The sequence below is a fragment of the Cygnus atratus genome, chromosome 2 (assembly GCF_013377495.2).
Source record: "Cygnus atratus isolate AKBS03 ecotype Queensland, Australia chromosome 2, CAtr_DNAZoo_HiC_assembly, whole genome shotgun sequence".
Classification (NCBI taxonomy): domain Eukaryota; kingdom Metazoa; phylum Chordata; class Aves; order Anseriformes; family Anatidae; genus Cygnus; species Cygnus atratus.
In genome coordinates, this window is record NC_066363.1 from 157,886,410 (window position 1) to 157,906,999 (window position 20,590).

General features: G+C 42.2%; 1 protein-coding gene across 8 annotated transcripts in view; it reads right to left on the minus strand.

Moving 5' to 3' along the window:
• The window catches only part of TSNARE1 (t-SNARE domain containing 1), a 461,960-nt gene that overhangs the window by 209,873 nt on the left and 231,497 nt on the right, over positions 1-20,590 (minus strand). For 7 of the 8 annotated variants that reach the window (XM_035566387.2, XM_050708986.1, XM_035566385.2 and 4 more), the window contains one exon: positions 10,797-10,964. In XM_035566387.2, the coding sequence (XP_035422280.1) occupies positions 10,797-10,964 (168 nt within the window). The remainder of the gene's footprint in view (positions 1-10,796; positions 10,965-20,590) is intronic. The other variant, XM_035566390.2, reaches the window with a different exon arrangement.

Genomic DNA, 20,590 nt, shown 5'->3' on the forward strand with positions numbered 1-20,590 from the left:
CCCGTGCTTGCAATGACCAGCTGGCTTCCGACACAAACTGGAAATACAGACCAACCCAGCTGCTTGTATGATGCTAGAATTCCAGGAAGGGGAGGAATATTTAAAAGCTATTGTGTTTTGGTGTTTGAGGTAGAATCATAGAATCATTCAGGTTGGAAAAGACCTCCAAGATCACCTGGTCCAACCATCCCCTACCACCAATGTCACCCACTAAACCATGCCCCTAAGCACCATGTCCAACCTTTCATTGAACACACCCAGGGATGGTGACTTTATCTAAGGCTAAACCATGCGCTTTTACAAGTTTTGTAAACTAGCAACGCCCTACCAAGCACTAGAAATGTGTTGTTTTTGTTTGTTTGTTTGTTTGTTTTGTGTGTGCGTGTGTGTTTTGTGGGTTGACATATTCAGGCCTCTCCGACGCCTTTTCTGCTGTTCATTCTTTGCTTTTCTCTGCGGGAGTAATGCATTAATAAGCATGTTAGGAAAGGACTGATTCCAACAAACTCTGTTGGGATCTATTCCTCAACAACGAATATGGCTCAGAAAGAAGTGCTCAAAAAAAGATGCAATTATTTGGACTAATCCAGCAAGTTCGATAGTCACAGCACCATGTCAGCACTCTGTTGAATGCTGATTAATGTACTCAGGACCCATCAGAGCATGCAGACACATCATCCAGAGGTTGTCCACAGAGCAACATTGATAGGACAGGGACCCCCTAGGCACAGGGCCACCCCACAGACTTCTCTTCCAGGGAGCTGCAGATGCAGGCACAGACACTGTCCCCACACCAGCCTTTGCAGACTCCCACCCATCCCCCTGATGCCATCCCAATATCCTAACCGTTCTCCCAGCTAAATGACAGATGTGGTGAAGGGTGATGAAGAGCATGAACCCCTGCCTGCAGTGGCAAGAGATGTCAGAGGACGGAGAATGAGAATGACTTGTATTTCCTCACACGGGTGAGGAAATTGAAGTGTCTTGTATTTAGACTGAAGGAAGATTAAGGCATGAACTTTTGGTAGCTCTCAGTGGTGCAGTCTGAGGAGATGGAAGGATAATGGGATCACAGGGTCACAGGATAATTCAGGCTTGAAGGGGCCACAGGAGGGCCCTAGCCCAACGTCCTGCTCACAGGAGACTACAACATCACACCAGGTTGCGCAGGAGTTTATCTAAAAATGTGCATTTAAAAAAATACATATATTTACATAAAAATTGCATTACTCCATAATATCTAGGCAAGCCTTAGCAGTTTCTGCCTCAAGTGTGCTGTCTGGTAGCCTCAGTACATAGAGGAACTGAAGACTTCAATGCAGGGAAGGAAATGACAACCAGAGGGGTCATACCAGGTAGACTGATGGTGAACGGAGTAGTGGGGAAATACAGGTGTGCAGAAAGCACGTGGCACAGTGGGGTGCCAAAACCAACAAAGTTAGTAAGCCTCTAGCTGAAAAGACCATTTTTTACCCACATAGGTTATCTTCTGACAAACCCAGCAGATATATCTTTCTTCCTCCTTCAAAAACCAACACAAAACCACAGTTCTATAAAATCTTTTTCATAAAAGAACAACTAAAAATATTAGAGAATACCTGAAGAAGATGAGCCTGCAGAGTGCAGAGGACGTAAAATAATAGTCTCTGGTATCAGCCTCTAAAAGCTGACATTCACTGATAATACTGTTAACATTGCCTGGGATGTTTACTCTAATTTCAGTGAGAACATGAGTCTATTACTGTCAAGGCAGTACCAGGCACGCACTTTTTGGCAAACTGGAGGGAACACGAACTGGTCTCACTGTGAAATGTGTATTTCAGCCACCTTCTCAGTGATCCCTTTCCCTTGTAACCTCTGTAGGGTCTCATCTTTACCCTTGGTTCACCCTTCTCTCCTAAGATGCCTGGGCAGGGATGGGATGCTTCAGGGCGTTTGCCACGTGAGCTTTTTCTATTCAGGACATAGGTTAAAAAAAAATCGGAATTTTCACCAATCCAAATGGAGAGGGTAACAACAGGTTAGCAAGTCTGTATCACCCTTCACTTCTGTAATGCTTCTTTTCCCCTTTCTGAGTTAAAGACTCAGGGATATTAGTAAAGTGCAGCAGCTACCATCATGAAATAAGGAAAAAAAGTGTTCTTACTGTACCATGATCTGAAGCAATGTGCTGCTGGAAGAAGAAAAACAAAAACAAAAACAAAAAAAACCCTCCTTATTTGCTAACCTAAAATGAATAAAAAAGAAAGCATGGCACTCAAAGCAGGAGGGCAAGAAGTCAAATCCTTGGTAACAGCTCTTGAGAGTCCTGCTAGGGGATCTTGCCTTATTGATGGACTATTGGTCTGCATTGTTATTAATTAGCACCGGAGAGTGAACTGCTCTAACCCAAATAGTAGGTGAGAGTGGTAATTCCCCTTTGGGGCAGCAAATCGCATCTACAAAAATAGTCGTATCGATGAGGCAGATGATGTTTGTACTGTCTGCGCTAACAGAAATAGCAGCAAGATATTACCTTTATTGAGACAGTCATCATTTGGCAACAAAAAATAGGCAAAAATGCAGCAAATGGAGGTGGAAAGCAACACGTTTTTTAACAAAGGAAATATTAACGCTTTCGTGAGAGAATTTGCAGAAGATAAACTCTATTTCACTAGAAGCACTAGAGATCTCTCTCCAGCTCTCTACCTTACCAATGTACAGACAGCCTTTAGCTCAGCTCAGTTTCTGTGGATACATATGCAGATGTGTCTGCCCAAAATTCAGATTATTAGCAAAATAATGTGGATGTTAGCAGTATTTTCTCCTTCTGCAGAGGAAATACTTCATTTTTAGTAGGTGTTGAAGTCCATCACTGTTCAGCAAAGCTCTTAAGCCTTACTTACATATGATTTGCTGAATCAGGGCTTTCATTGCTAGCTTCGTGCAAACTCACTGAAAGGAGGAGTTCACAAAGAGAAGGATTTAGGGTGAAATTCTTTGAGGCTAACAGTCCCTGGATAAGGCAATGGGAATCTAAAAAAAGGAAAATTATCTCTAGTACACAGTGGAAACCTCACCAATTTAGTTAAAAGCACTTCACTATACACAGTACCATCATAAGGTTACACCCGAGACACAAGAAACACCCAGGGCTAAAAATAGCTTTTATGTATTACTGTCTCTCTGTCTTGTGAAATCCTAGATCATCCACATATCCCTGATGAAATGCTGATTGCAAAAATATACAAGCATTAACCGTTTCCGTGAGGAGAGGAAAAAGTACAGTTGTAGCCAGTCACCAAGAAAAAGTTTGGAAATTTGCAAGTAGCCTTAGCAAAAATGTTGTCTGAGCAGAAAGGATATGATGGAAGAATTTTCAGTTTGTATAACTGGCAGTATTTCATTTTGTGTCTCCTGTCTATGTCTCTGGATGTATTGGGTTTATAGGCCAGATGGATGTATAACAACAGACTTACAACAGTTGTATTCAGTAAACAGTAGAAATAGAAGGAGATACAGCAAAAACTCTCCACAGCTGCATGAGACTTTCAGACGTTTGTCTTTTAAACATGCAACTACCACCCACACCATCTTCCGGGTTATTATGGAATTGTCTATACTCCAGGGAAATGATCCAGACTGCTCAAGTATTTGATATGGACTGGTTGAACACCACACCGTGCAAGGCTAGCAGAATTGACGAGCTATATGGACATTGCACAGCACTTCACTTGGAACCCCTCTGGGTCCCATGTGATGTCTCTTCATCCCTGAAACAAAATCTTATTTTATGTGTGTTTTCTCTGTGCGAGGTGGCAGGTATCATGAGAAACCTGTGTCAGAGCTTGTTGGAACAATTTTCTTCTAGCGTGATGGTGAAGCTCCTCTAGCATGATGATGTTCTGGGCTCTAGGACATGATAAAAAAAAGTATATGACAATTTTAGGCAGCACTGAGAACTGTCCTGGATGGAAAAAGCTGAACTTAAGGTAATATGTGATTTTACTGGCTTGCTGGAGAAGACCAAGAAGCAGATTTTCCCTCCTGCGGGTTGAATGCCTACTGTCGGTCAGAGTCCCTGAGGTGAAGCCTTGCAATACATCTCTTAAAGCAGTTTCATCCAAGAAGCATTAAGTTTATGAGCTCTGAGAGCTCTGTGGCATGAGCTAAAACACAGGATGTGAGGACACGTGTGCGATTCTCACCAGAAGTGCTTTTCTCATTCAACACAAAACTTTTGAACAGACGCACCCTCAGTTAACGTGCTCCACAAGGAAGCCTGGAAGTGAACTAGCACACATTCAGTGTAGATGCTTGAGAGAGCATCATCTGGAGTGCAACCGAGTGAGTCAAACTGACAGAGAAAACACCAAAACAGCACTGGCCCATTCAGGGCAGAAGCTCTGAAACTCCAATTAATGCAACCTTTCATTTCTAACTGGCATGATTCTGGCAGTTTGGAGGCAGGAGTCGACATGCTAAGGACGTGGAGATTGACTAGGAAGCATTTTGATGTGAAGGCAAGTAATTTAGTTTTTGAGCAATGCATAAATATGCCGGCCACAAGAGTAGAAACAGGGGCAGAACAGGTAAATCAGTATGCTAAGAAGCCGGTCTCTGCATGAGTCTGCTGGGATAGGCTGTTTTTTGTTCTCAATATTTGCTAAGGCTTCACATTTTCAAAAGAGCCCAGCTGTTATTTCCACATATCTCTTATTTTGCCCTCAGGCTTGCACAGTTTCCCACAGAATTTACCCTTAATTCTCCTTATTCCTTCTCTTCCCTAAATGTCAGTGAAGACTACAGAAAATTGTTGTGATCAAATCATCAAATCAATAGGGCTGCGGCTGTACAAGGACAGAGAAGATGCCTGTTCTCAGGCTCTGCAACTGCAGGTATGCACTTCTCTGCATCCACGTTACTGAGTCCTCTTACCACCTGAATGGGGTGGCTGCAGCCAAATTGTTTTTGGAGAATACTAACTCTCAAAATGTGTTAATATTTGGGTAAGCACTGGGAAAAAAACGTGCTAGGATATGCCCTAACAACTTAGGAGTGTAATGAGTCAGTTCCGGTGCCTGCTAGTGTTCCCTGATACTCCTTAATTTACTAGTGTAGGAATTACCTAGAAATCTTTCCATCAGCGCTTGTACCCTTTGAATTGTATCCATGGGAGTTTAACACATTTCTTACGTTCAGCTTTGGTACGACACCACGTTCCTATGCACAGTCTGCTGCTGTAGCAGAAGGGAATTAACAAATGGGGAAGAATTGAGAAAAGAGCACCGAGGTGGCTGAAAAGCAAGGGAGAGTGACTTGTGAAGAGGAGGATAACTGTTAGCACTTGAGGAGTTTAAACACCAAAGGGGAAGAAGAATTATTTGCAGGGTCCAATAGAGTTTTACTAGGTGTTAAGAGCTGAGAACAAGTAAGGAATCTTTAGCGAGAACAGAGGGAAGCATTTCATCAACACTGAAGTCTGCTGGACCGTGAAATAGTCTCCCAAAATAAATAGTGGCAGCCCTACAGCCCGGGTCATTTTAAATTAGACTGGCCAAAATACCTGAGCGGATTCTCCAGGGAACAACTCAATACCGGGTCCCAGGGATGGCCATGTCAACCTCTGATGGGCATGATAATGAGGCTCCCCAACGCTGCTGTGAGCAGAGTGCATTTGAAAGCTGTTTGACACTTACACGGCAGCAGATCTTTCACGTACGGTGCTTGTCATGATACCACGTTATTTATACATTACTTTGAGTTGAAAAGTCTGTGTGAAGAGGCAAGCAGAGCCCTCATAAGTCAAACCCCTGGACTATCGAAGCTGATGAAATAGCTTGCACTAAACCTTCTAAACGGTTAGCATCAGTGAGAGATTTTACTGAAAATACCCCTCAGCAAGAAATTATACGTAATAATGAGTGAACAAGGAACATGTTCGAACAAACAAACATACTCTGACAGACTCTGTGGGGCTTTTTCTTATTTTATTTTTATTGTATTTCATCTTCTGTCTGGTTCCAAATGCTTGACTGACAGGAGTGTAAGTTGGCATCTACCACTTCTCTTCAAAACAGATAGGAAATGAACATCAACATTTCTCAACACCAATCCAGGGGGAACAGGCTTTCCTAAAAATAAGAGCATCTCACACCTGTTGCCACAGCCTATTCAGCTCATCTTCTCTTTTGCCAAGAGAGGTATCAGATAAAATGAAGTTCTGTTGTTTTCTTTTGTTTTCTCCAGGATATCCTCAACTGATGATCAGAAACTAGATGGAGGTGTTCTCAATGTATACTCACTTCCCACAAGCAAGCAAAGCATCATCTCTCATGCTCTGATGACCAGATATTACTGGAGAAAACTGTCCACCTTCTCATATTAGCCAAGTTAATGCCTGGGTTCTACATCATATATTCAAAAAAATAAAAAAAAAAAAAAAAGAGAGAAGAAAACCTGTGGAAATGACCAGGGGGATCCTTTCTGTGATGTTTTGCTTCTTCTGACCTAAATGAGGAAAGTGAGGAAAGAACACTTTAAACAACTTATTCTCCCAATTCTCTCTGAGATGTAGGATGACACTCTTATCCTTGTTTTAATAAGTGACTTAAGATCAGTATGATGAGCACCCAGGTCACATAGGCTGATGGCAGAATTGACACTGAACTACTTCCAAATGCTTTTCTAGCACCCTTCTGTTGGGGAACTCTCCATGGGCATCTGCAGCTGATGATCTCCCATCTGCAATGTCCACCCAGTTAGTGCTGATTTATCACCAGACTGTGTTTCAGCCAGACTCACCTTATATTCATTTGGTCTGAATGACTGACCTCCTAATTGTTAAGTAATTTGATAACTACAATTAGTTCTATAAAGTGTCTGACATCTGCTACCTTTCAGGGCTGAGAGGTGATGTGATCAGTCCTGGCAATGTCAGGTTTAGTAGCCAACAAAATGGGCAGCTGCCTACCCCCATGGGCTGAACTGTTATTGCTGCTGCTCGTCCTGTGGGGATGGAGACAAAAATGGGTGTAAGGAGCTCAGGATGGACAAACTGGCCTTTGCTATTACAGGCACAACCCTTCCCAACAGCAGGAGCTCTTCAAATATGCCCTTGGATGATATTGGTAGTAGGGTGTTGGTTGGACCAGATGATCTTGAAGGTCTTTTCCAACTTTAATGATTCTATGATCCTATGATATTTTTGATATTCCCCACTGTAGATGGTAATACCATGCTCACTGCTGCATTAGCAGCCCGGGAAGCACAGGAGTGGGATGTGAGGCTCCTACAGGAAAGGAAAGAAGGTTGTGGAAGAGGTGGGATGACCTGATGGAAGTGGTGGTAGTGCCTGGGAGGGCTTCTTCTCCTCCTCCTCTCTCATCACCTCTGGACAAGCTGTGTCTGTATTGGAAGGATCACCAGAGGTCATCTGAATCAATACTGCATTTAGCATCTTTTTTTTTTTTCTGTAGGTCTTTCCAGTCACCAGGCAAAGTTCCTCATTCAGTGGTTATCCATTCCTTCTCAAAGTTTTAATTCTTCCCCCCTGACCACAGGTGCCAATGAAAGGCACAGGGGGCTAAATTATATCCATTTGCTATGGCAGAGCTTGTGCCAGCACTGAGCACTGACAATGCACATTACAGTTCAGCTCATGTATTTCTGATGGCACATTTTACAGTGCTATATATAAAGTTGTTATGGCATCTATTATTCACTGCCAATACAGTTCAAGTTAAAATAGGTTTTATATAACAGTTCAAAGCAATATTTTAAGAAATAACACTTGTGTCAAGGCTGCTGTGTCCTACCAGATTTTGACATTTCCAAGCAATAAAGATCTTTATCCAAAATGTAAGGTTTTGGCGAGACATCTCCCTTGCAGACTTCTCTATTTTTAATCTGCAAGCAATATCAAAAGAAGTAGATTTAAATAAAATGAACAGCCAGCTGAACTTCTGACATGGCTGTTATCTTTCTAGGTAGAAACTGTGAACACTGAAAAGTGCCTCAAGGGATGTTCACGACAGAGAACAATGTCCCATTAACCTGCACCTCTGAAGAGATTCTAGAGATGTGGAAAACACACAAGTGGGAAAGAGCCATTGGAACATTAAGAAGATATCTATTATGGACCCAATTTTATATCTGTTTTTCAGGACATGAGATGGCAAGAGAATTTATTTCCTCATTCTTTTAGCTATGAAAAAACGTTTTTTAATGTGTTCTTGCAAAAAGGACAAATTCAATGTCTCCAAAAGAAGAGGCCTAACACTGGTACCAGCATCACGAGCTTCTCTGAAGTTATGTGCTAATCAGTGTGCCCCAGAAGACACAATGTTGTAGCAATGCTCTGCTTAAGACCTGCGTGTTTCTGGTGCTAGATACTCAGAAAAGTAACAATCCCAGTAAGGCCAATCTACTTGCATAAAATATGTTTTGCACTGCTCTAGTCTTCATCCTGGTCCCCAAAGAGCACTGAAGTACAAATGCTATATATCAATTTGGTGATAAATTTAGTTTATTAGTTGGGTTTGACAGTTAAGAATAATGTTTCCTCTCAGCCTTCTTGGTTAGTTACTGGTTTTGAAAGCATATTGCAAAAAAAGTTGTAAGGGTGACTTTGAGCTCAATGAGTCCCTTCTCTGTACACTGACAACTTCTAATGAAGTTGGGGAAGTTTTAATGTACAAGATGAGTCTTTTCACAAGAAATATGTTCATGTGGGTCAACAAACAGAAAAACAAAACCCAGTGAAAATGATTTAAACGCACCATCTGCTTATTCAAATACAGCTGGGGAGAGGTATGATGCAGTCCAAAAATCCATTTCATTTTCATTATATTTCTTTCAAAAGAGATGTTAAATAAAATACTGCTGGGCCTAAATGCTTTCCTCCTGGGGAGAAATGTTTTTGCTGCATTTGAAATAATGTATGTGGAATGCAGTCCTGCTTACTGGATAAACACGGATCTCAGATAGCAAAGCAAAATGGATGCAGCTATGTTGGGGACGAGGAAAAACAACTGGTAAAAGCAGTGCACACATTCTTGGGAAGCACAAGTCTGAACTTCACTAATTGCAAAAGTCAAATAGGTTATTCAGAGGGAAGTTAATATTAAGCAGAAAGGTAAGCAGAAGCTACCAAATCAATAGATATGCAATCTGCAAAATACATGAGCACTGCATTTATTGAGAAGTTGTATAGCACTGGGACTATATTCACCCAAATTCCTTGGCTGCCTCCTCAGCTTTCAACACCAGCAGCTTTCCTCCAGTTTCCACAAGCCACTGGAAAGCAGCTCTCAGGATGCATAGAGGTGTACAATACAGAGAGGAAACAGCAGGAGTCACCCTGACCACCCCTGCATGGCCACGTGGTCCAGCGTGGCACCATGCAGAAATACCTTACTGTGGCACAAACACAGAATTTTAAACAGTAAAATAAGGACTACTTTTTTTTTTTTTCTTTTTTTCCCCTGGGAATGAAACAGGGCAGGATAAAGTTGAAAAGAGAAAAGCAGTGACTATATTTTAGAATAAACAATCACAACAACATCCTTTTAATCCGCAAAACAATGCAGAAATACCATTGCATCCATCCTTCTTGGACACCACAGTACAAGATCATGCCAAAACACGCATCTTCTTGCAACAGAGTTCCCTAGAGTTTGTCCTGGTCGGTGCAAAGAGATTCCCCAGGTATGAAAAGTTAATTCACTCCCAAAGATACTCAATGTGAGAATATTCTTTCACAATTTCATCCCTAGTAATGCACACAAGTGCACAGAGGTCAATCATCTCTATTCAGCAAACCATAACAGAGATTAGATGTACGCTAACCTCAACCCACTCCTATAAAACTATCAATATTTCCTACTTACAGGATTGACTCATATGTAACTATCACTGTGTGCAAACAGAGGTCAAACCCTCACAGCACCATTCTACAGCAGGAACATTTGTCCTCTTTTACCACTGTTAACTCAATCACAATTCCTGCTACACCACAACCAAAATCCATTCTGATAAAATTAGCTCAATCCCATTAAAAGACAAAGTATAGTCCTTAATTAAATGTTCTGATTTATTCTGAAGCCCTCTTTTTTTGGTTCAGCTTGAGTTTAGGCCTGTAAAAGCATACACATTAGAAAGATTTTATGTTCTAGTTTTTACTCATTTATTACCTAAATTTGGGTAACAAGAGTTTCCCAAAGCATAAAAGAGAGGTATAAAAAGAAAAATGTGGGATGTTTAACTCATTCAGACCTCTTTTTTTTCCCTTTACCATATTATATTTATAGCACCTCTAATAAAAAAAAAAAAAGTGAGGAAAAATAGTATGCCTTCTTTTACCTATATTAAGAATATCCAAACACTGTGACAAAGCAACACTTCTCGAAAAAAATCAACTTATTTCATCTACTTATTCTCTCTAATGAGAAAGATGAATATTTTCTGTCCCAAACTTCACTTTCAATTGTTTCTACAACACACCAAGAAAGTTGTTTAGCTGTTCAAAAGCAAGTTCAACTGAACTACCTTACTACAGACCGTTACGGAAGAAGAAAATACCAGCCAATGAAAATTAATTACTACTTGCCATTTTTATTACAGGTCATATAGATTTCTAGTTCTTCCTTCTGCCACAGAGTTCCAATTTTAGAAATGCCTGATAATCTCTCCTGTATCTAGTGATGATGTATAGGCAGCCACGTTAATTAGCATTTCTTTTGTCACGTTGAGCAATGCAGAACACAAGGAACCTGCACTTCCAGCTTGCAAGCCCACGACAAGAGGAGGTTACTCACCTCAATCTGCTGAATGGCCTCCTCCCGCTGACGGATGGCCTCCAGATCCTCTTCTGTGATTTCTGAGAGCAAGGCTTGATCCTGACTCTGGTTTTGCCACATGCCATCTCCTCCGTTAAAGATCTTCTCATCATCAGCGAGGTCAGAGAAGGGAGTCCTAGGGCTCTGCTTAGGTGGGGGAATAGAAAGAAAGCAAAGGAAATTTAACTGTTGTTCAGTTTTATATAGCCCTCTCGCAGGAAAGAAAATAGTCATACAATAGATTACATAAACCATAGTGAAAAGGTGAAGAGAGTAACTGGAAGTCACATGAGAGAACACATATCATGTCTTGAGGAAGAGTTAGGACCTGAAGCCAGATCTCTTGAGCTACATTAGAGCCCCAGCAACCAGTTTGTTTTCTGACAACTCTCACAGAACAAAACATTTACATGCAGCTGAAAAAAAACATTCATTTACCTCATTGATTTTACTGTAAATCCTTCTAGAATTAGATGCTTTCTCAGATGTACATAAGCCCTACGTGTCTGCCTTGAAGACTTTACAGTCCAACTTTCAAAAGAAAACAAAGATGCTATCTTGTTTATTTATGAGAAACTATAAATACAACTAAAAAAAAAGCAAGGCATTTATTACAATGTTCCTGCACAGTCATCAGTATGAGAACCTCACAGCTTTATGGTGTTTCCTCTGTAGAGTTGACTTGCTTTTGCTTCAACATCAGAAACTAATTTCTAGGTAGCTAGATGCTCATGTTGCCTTCAGGAGCTGTGCTTGTGTTCTGAGCCAGGTTCAAAGAGCCTGCTCGTGATCCAACTCATCTACACTGTGGAGGTTTAGCAAGGTCTTCTCATCCTCCCAGCCTTTAGCTTCTGCGCCTATAGAGACGATTCAGTATAGACAGGACTCAAGAGAATGAACTGATACGAGGTTGGTGTGGATAGTCCAGAGGTTGAGTCCAAGTCCTAAACTAATAGGCACTGCAGAAGGCTCCAATCGTACAAGTTCATGGGTATTTAACTGCAAACAATGCACATAGTCCTTCAAACTGGCCTTGATTTGAGCTCTGACTCCCAGTCAAAAGTTACAATAAAAAGACATTGCAACTGCTTCCAGCGCTATGAAGTTGAAAGATGAAATGGCAGTTGCTACAGCACGCTCTTGACCTGAATGTCCCCAAAGTCCACAAAAACTACAGGAGAAAACAAGCACAACCATTGAGGAGGGTGCTCAGTTCTCTGAATCTGGACTTATCAGAAACACAAACACTGGGGCTCTTCAAGGAGTCGTGTTTGAGAAATAAAGGCCTTTGCTCTCTTGCTACAGCTAAGTTCTCAAAGTTGTTAAATGCCCTGAATTCTCCCAAACTGGACAGGAAGCAAGGCCATCACGTAGCTTGTTGGAAGGGCGCAGAAGGACTGGAAGACTGTAAGGACTGCAGTGGAAGTCGCAGTGGAAAAAAATGTCAAATCACCTAGGCACAAACGAGAAACCTAACCAATTATGCAAGAGGGAGGCAGGAAAATGAGCAAAAAAAGCCACTTATAAGGGGCTTATACTTCATGCTGCTCTGCTTAGAGATCTGCCTTGGAGGAACTGTGAAGGAGGCATAGAGAAAATGGGTAGTTTTTAACTATTACTGTCACATTTAGACACGCAAACTAGCTGGATTTTGAAGAATATCAGGTACCTGGAAACTGTTATTTAACTCTTTAAAAAGTGTATAATTTCTGCATTTGGAGACTAAAGAACTTTTGCAGATGCCTAAATATAGACTTTGCCTAACAAAAGCAATTCATTATTATTATCACTATTGTCTAGTTGCAGACGAAGAAAATTACACAATGTGATGAAGTAAGTAGGGTAATGGAAGAAGTAGAAGCATGCAGAAAAAATTGGCAGTATAGAGTCAAGTATATTTCAAACATATAAACAGAAGATAAAAATATTTGACATGAACATCTTTGTTTCACCTTCTGCTTCCCTGGGATCTGTTATCTACAGAGAAAGGGTGCGTTACAGGAAGAAAATCATCATTTAAAATGAGGTTAAAAATTCATTTACACTTTAAAAGATATTTTAATAAGATTACGATACTCTGGGGGGGTTTATTCACCAATTATTGTGTGCCTTGGACAGTAACTTATCTAGTTGAGTGTTTCACTGCCAAAAACATATATTAATGGACTCAAGAAGAAAAGAAAACACACCATGGGGTATTCTAATGCTTTGTTTTTAGTGATAGAGGAGTTTTTGCATCTTCACCAGTCATACTGCACAAGGTGATGAAGGCTGGAAGGGCTCACGTGTTTGACCTCTGAAGATGCAGGAAAGCAATGATTTGGTGAAGTGCTATGGTCACAAAGCTGCTGTACCATGGATTTAAATGCATGTGAATGGCCACCTTAATCCATGCTTCCCCATGCAGATATATCCATTTCAGTGGAAGATATCAAATTTGCTAATGACCAAATGTTTCCCATCCTGTTCTGAAGTGGGAGCACAGGATTAACAGGAGATTCAGCAATACAATAACCAGCTCCTCAAATGATATTAGTCCCTGCAATACTACAGTTGTATCACAAAGATGCTTGGTCTGGCTTCTGTCAACTGTATCTGTCATCCTCTCTTGTTGGTCCTACTATCTGTAAATAACCCCCAAATATAATACACATAGTGCAATGCAAGTGATGCTGCTTAGTCATCTCTTACAAAAGCCGGCTATTTATGAGTTTAAATACATAATGGTCTAGAAACAGATGTTTTTCTCCAAACAAAGTAGTGGCTTAAGTTAATTTGAGAGCTGCTGAAGGCAATTATGTGATTTTGTGTCCTTAACATCTTTTGAGAAAACCCAACCACAACTGCTGAATGAACGAGTGAACTGTGAAACAACAGAATGCAGGGGGTCTCAAATTGCCTCCCAGCCACAAAAATGGCTCCATAGTAACCTTAACTGTAGGCATCATGACCTGCTAGGGGGATCTGTATGGTGGCCGGCTGTGCAGAGAAATTAAAAGTGATTTTGTGGTTGTTGATGCTAGAGTGTCCCTCATTTCAGTGATAAAGTGAACAAATCCTGGATTTGGAAATGAGAAGAAATCTAATGACTTAATATTTCTGATTGAAAACTGTGCATAAGTGGGTTTATCAGTGTATTTCTTTCCCTTTAGAGTTTTGCTCATTGCCATGTCTGACAAAATCTCTTATTTATAGCAAGAAGAAATATGATGGAGGGCACTCATTGAGCCTCCACAGATAAAGTTCCTTTTGACAATGCACTGCAAGGGGCCATAACTCCCCATACAGGCATTTCTGCATTAAATTTGATTTAGTGCCAAATTTTATGCCCTGTGAATCTCTATGTAATTTTCTGTTGGATTTCCTTTCATAAATTGTTAATTGGATGTGTTTGAAGTTGCTCTTTTGTTGAAATTTGCCTGTAGCAGATTTTTGTCAAGATATATCTATAAACCAAACACTGCCTGTGAAAAAAATGATAGGACAGAAAAAGTTGAGTTTATCTGATATGCTCAGTAGTTCTTTTAAAACTAAATTCTTAGGACTGAGGGTCATACTTTGTTGTTATTCATCATATCTGAAAAATTATGCCCCAGCACAACATTTTTTTCTGTTGGATAAAATCTCTTCACTGGGATAAAATCATTCCTGCTTACAACTACATTTTTTTATCAGATTTATTCTACAAATGGGAAGATGCTATATGCAGCTGCTGATAGAGGAAAGGGAAAAAAAAAAAAGAAAAAAAAAGTTTATCTGGAAGGGGCAACTTCTGCCAGTATCTGTATTTTACCAGCCATCAAATCTTTACATCAGCTGCACATCTGAGACCGCTCTGAAGACGAGTCCCCCCAACCAGCCCTGTGTCTGCTTCACTCCCCATTTGTATATTATCTGGGACAAAAGAAGGGTGCTAACATGCACAATTTCTTCTCTACGCACACAGCAATATCAGTAGTTTTACAGCCCATGTCACATAAAACCAGCAAGGAAGGGACTGAAATGACCTCTGTTAATAGGCTCTTAATTCCGCCCAGAAGCAGGAATCTAACCTGAACTACTCCTACTATAATATCACCTAACCTGTGGGGTTCACCTTCAGAGAATTAGGGAATATCCTGCAGGTGGGTGCTGGTAACAATTCAGTCCTGTAGCTCTCTTTTACGTCTCTAACTTTAACGATGTAATTTCTGATTGCTCATTACAGGCTGTTCCCTTACCAGAGATTAAAATAATCAAGCAAACAAGGCATTTGGACAGGTACTACAGATAAAGGACATGATGTGTTGACTGGATATAGGTGAGAAAAGACTCAGCACCAGTGAAAGGTTTAGTGATTTCAATGGAAAAATTCTTTTCCACACTTCAGCAAAACCTGGATCCGAAAACCATGAAGACACAGCAAAATTGTAAGGCAGAGAGAAAGAGGGAGACACAGGCATACACTTATTCAGCTCAGATTAGATGCAAGTCAGATGATTAAGGAGTCCGATGTGAGCTGCTATTGCAGCCTCTCACAGTCGTTCCAAAACTATCTGTAAAAGATGTAAATAACCAAGATTTATTGGAACTGGGTTTACAGACTGTGTCCCCCAGATGAATGACACAACCAGAGGGATAGAGGGATGAAGGGCTGAGGAGGACATTTGCACTTCTACCTTCAGCTTCTCTGTGAAGGCAATTGAAGAGGAGAACTAGGAAGAGGAAGAGCTCTCACCTTGCTACCTTAGGATGGATGTGACAGCATTGCTATTGCCAAAACAAGGAAGGCGAGTCTCCTAACTGGCTTGAAAACCTAACTCTGGAAAATGAGAAGGAACACAATATGTTTCTGGCTACTTCTCCACTTAAATGCATATTTCAATCAGTTAGAGCTGTCCTCATAATCTCATGGTTGGAAGACACTCATGACTGAAAGCTGTCTCATTTATTCTAGATCATCCTGCAAGGTCTTGGAGTTATTAATGTGCTGAAATATTTCACATTATTGTGCTGAAATATTATTATTGCATTATTATTTCACATTATTGCTCTGAAACACAAAATTCATTATGCACTTTCTGTTACTGGAAGTTCACTGAAAAATAACCAAAATCATGAAATCAGGATCAATGCAGGAAGAAGGGGGCTGGCAACTGGCTCTACTACACAGAGCCACTTGCCTCAGCTCAAAACCATCCCCAAACAGAAAATAACCTTCCTTTTCTATGCACATCATAGCTCAGAAATTCCCTGATCCCCCCCAAGTTTATACAAGCCCAGGTAGAAGTCGTCTCACTAATAATAAGCTAATTTTGTAGTACATATTGCAGGTTGTTCCATGGAAACCTTTTGCAGCCAGGAAAATAAGAGTATTTTAGAGGTCTTACATGCCTCAGGCAGCACACCAAGGAAAGGTGCTCTGTCTTCTCCAGTCTCCAGAAGCTTCCCGTGCCTCCAGCAGGGATATGGCCAGCTCAAACAGTAATCAACGCACCTCCCACACCTCCTGCAAACTCTCACATCTCCTTGGGTAACATTTTGGCTCTGGCTTTCACACAAAATGCAAATGCAGAGATGTTTATCTCCTGCTTTATAGTATGTATAGACACATAAACAGCCAGGCTACACTTTATGAGGATATCCTATTCTCGCTAGCATCCAGGCTCAGGGATTCGCATTTTATTGCATGTAGAATAATGAGGCCAGAGTGCCTGCATTAAAGATCAATAAAATACTTTGCATGGAGGACCACTGTGCAGAATACTGCCGTTGTTACGCTACTTGCTTGTGCCTGACACATTTTTAATAGCACGTTGGCACTGCAAGCCGAATAGGACAAAAATGGCACAGAATAGCCAGTTTGGCCTGCCTATCTACAATATACAGCGAGGTTAAGAAGACAAATAAATCGAATTAGATAATCTTTCTCAAACCACACTTCCAAAACAACTCACCCTGCAGTCTCAATGAGATTTAGAGCTGTTTCTCGCCAAGCAAAAGCCCAAAGCAATTACAGGTAGAAAGGCCTCAGGCAGGCACAGAACAAGCAGCCTGGGACCTCTAAATCTTTTAGAGGAGTGAAATAGTGATATTACAACTTTGCATTATCTTTCACACAGAAGATCGCAGTGGTGATTGGTAATCTGAGCTCTGTTATCTTAGGAGAGGAGCTTCCCACAACAACAGGGGAAGAAATGCAATCACAAATTAACCATTGCTTGCTCTTCCCTCTCACTCAAACGCTGGGCACATTTTAAACTACTGCCTTTAAGTCCTAAACAAAGGCCACTTTCAGGGGGATATTTTCCATCCTTCCTGCATGCATCTCTAACACAAGCAAATACAGAAATGCATTCAGCATTTTCTTCAAGTTATGTAAATGTGATTACTCTGCACCAATGTAGCATGAGAAAAAGCAGCATGCAAAAACTAGCATAAAGGGAAGGGCTGAAGTACATTTTTATTTAAATTAACTAGAATGTCTCATGTTTTGCTGTCTTCACTCTTGATCAAGTTGTTTACTTTTGAATGATGCGGGCCTGAAATTGAGCAAGAAAATCACCACTTCTACCAGCTTCCTGCTATGGAGTCTGCAAGAAATTACTAGTTTTAGGGAAAATGTAAAAACAGAAACTATTTTGCTGATTCGCTTTTCAGCATTTATAAATTCAATCATTCAAGTCTCTGCAGTCATGAAGACTAAGAAAATCCATTTAGTTTCCTGGAACTAGAAGAGACTTACTAACAGACTACCCAGTTCATACCTCCTACTGTTTCTTTCTTCTTTATTTTTCCTTCAAGACTTTATTACTCCACCAAATTCATTTTGAGCAATCCTGACCTCAGCTCCTAGGGCTGCTCTAGTTCAGAGTCGATCTCACTGTACTCAGGGTTGGAGAATTAAATGACATGTCTTTGGTAGACGAAGAAAAGGAAAATAAACCAGAGGCCTGAGGTTTAGCTCTCTGATATCCAATGTGCTTTTAAGAAGTGCCGCGTATTTTCACCCCAAGGTGAAGACAAAATTTAGGAAGAATGCCCTTCCCACCAGGCTCAGGTGGTGGGGCTGACACCGAGCACAGCCTTAGGTCAGATAATTTGCCCATGGAAAGCGTCAGCTTCTACAGCAAATTTCAGCTGATCGCAAGGGCTACATTTGTCACTTATTTTCACAGAATCACAGAATCGTCTAGGTTGGAAGAGACCTCCAAGATCACCTAGTCCAACACTCTGACCTAACACTAACAAGTCCTTCACTAAACCATATCACTAAGCTCAACATCTAAACATCTTTTAAAGACCTCCAGGGATGGTGACTCAATCACTTCCCTGGGCAGCCCATTCCAATGCCTAACAACCCTTTCGGTAAAGAAGTTCTTCCTAATATCCAACCTAAACCTCCCCTGGCGCAACTTTAGCCCATTCCCCCTCATCCTGTCACCAGCCACGTGGGAGAATAGACCAACCTCCACCTCGCTACAGCCTCCTTTAAGGTACCTATAGAGAGCGATAAGGTCATCCCTGAGCCTCCTCTTCTCCAGGCTGAACAAGCCCAGCTCCCTCAGCTGCTCCTCGTAAGACTTGTTCTCCAGACCCCTCACCAGCTTCGTTGCCCTTCTCTGGACTCGCTCGAGCACGTCCATGTCCTTCTTGTAGTGAGGGGCCCAAAACTGAACACAGTACTCAAGGTGCAGCCTCACCAGAGCTGAGTACAGGGTGACAATCACTTCCCTAGACCTGCTGGCCACACTGCTTCTTATACAGGCCAGGATGCTGTTGGCCTTCTTGGCCACCTGAGCACACTGCTGGCTCATATTCAGCTGCCTATCAACCAGTACTCCCAGGTCCTTCTCGGCCAGGGAGCTTTCCAACCACTCATCTCCCAGCCTGTAGCTCTGCTTGGGGTTGTTGTGCCCCAGGTGCAGGACCCGGCACTTGGCCTTGTTGAACTTCACACAGCTGGCCTCAGCCCATCGGTCCAGCCTATCCAGATCCTCCTGCAGAGCCTTCCTACCCTCGAGCAGATCGACACATGCACCTAACTTGGTGTCATCTGCAAACTTACTGAGGGTGCACTCGATCCCCTCGTCCAGATCATCGATAAAGATATTAAAGAGGACTGGCCCCAGCACTGAGCTCTGGGGGACTCCACTAGTGACCAGCCTCCAACTGGATTTGACTCCACCACAACTCTTTGGGCCCGGCTATCCAGCCAGTTTTTAACCCAACGAAGCGTACACCAGTCCAAGCAGCCAGTTTCTTGAGGAAAATGCTGTGGGAAATGGTGTCAAAAGCCTTACTGAAATCAAGGTAGACCACATCCACAGCCTTCCCCTCATCCACTAAGCATGTCACTTTGTCATAGAAGGAGATCAGGTTCGTCAAGCAGGACCTGCCTTTCATAAACCCATGCTGACTGGGCCTGATCGCCTGGTTGCCCTGTAAGTGCCGCATGATGACACTCAAGATAATCTGCTCCATGAGCTTTCCTGGCACTGAGGTCAAACTAACGGGCCTATAGTTCCCCAGGTCTACCCTCCGGCCCTTCTTGTACATGGGTGTCACGTTTGCTAGCTGCCAGTCGACTGGGACCTCCCCTGATAGCCAGGACTGCCAATAAATGATGGAAAGCGGCTTGGCCAGCTCCTCCACCAGTTCTCTCAGTATCCTCAGGTGGATCCCATCTGGCCCCATCAACTTGCGTACATCCAAGTGCTGTAGCAGGTTGCCAACCATTTCCTCGTGGATTGTGAGGGCCACATTCTGCTCCCCATCCCCTTCCACCAGCTCAGGGCACTGGGTATCCAGAGAACAACTGGTTTTGCCGCTAAAGACTGAGGCAAAGAAGGCATTAAGCACCTCAGCCTTTTCCCCATCTCTTGTAACTAAGTTTCCCCCCGCATCCAGTAAAGGATGGAGATTCTCCTTAGTCCTCCTTTTTGTGTTGATGTATTTATAAAAACATTTTTTGTTATCTTTAACAGCAGTAGCCAGATTGAGCTCCAGATGAGTTTTGGCCTTTCTAATTTTGTCCCTGCACAGCCTCGCAACATCCTTATAGTCCTCCTGAGTGGCCCGCCCTCTTTTCCAAAGATTATAAACCCTCTTTTTTCTCCTAAGCTCAAGCCACAATTCTCTGTTTAGCCAGGCCGGTCTTCTTCCACGCCGGCTTGTCTTTGGGCACGTGGGGACAGACCGCTCCTGAGCCATTAAGATTTCCTTCTTGAAGAGTGCTCAGCCTTCCTGGACTCCTCTGCCCTTCAGATCCACCTCCCAAGGGACTCTGCCAACCAGTGTCCTGAACAGCTCAAAGTCAGCCCTCCGGAAGTCCAAGACAGCGGTTTTACTGATCCCCTTCCTGACTTTGCCAAGAATAGAGAATTACCCTTTCATGGTCACTCTGCCCAAGACAGACCCCAACCACCACATCTCCCACCAGTCCTTCTCTGTTTGTGAACAGAAGGTCTAGCGGGGCACCTCCCCTGGTAGGCTCTCTAACCAGCTGCGTCAGGAAGCTATCTTCCACGCTCTCCAGAAACCTCCTAGACTGCTTTCTCTGGGCTGTGTTGTGCTTCCAGGATACGTCTGGGAAGTTGAAATCCCCCACGAGAACAAGCGCTGATGATTTTGCAACTTCTGCCAGCTGCCTGTAGAATTCCTCATCCGTCTCCTCATCCTGGTTTGGCGGTCTATAACAGACCCCCACCAGGATGCTTGCCTTGTTGGCCTTCCCGCTGATCCTAACTCATAGGGACTCAACCTTATCATTCCCAGCCTCAAGTTCCACAACA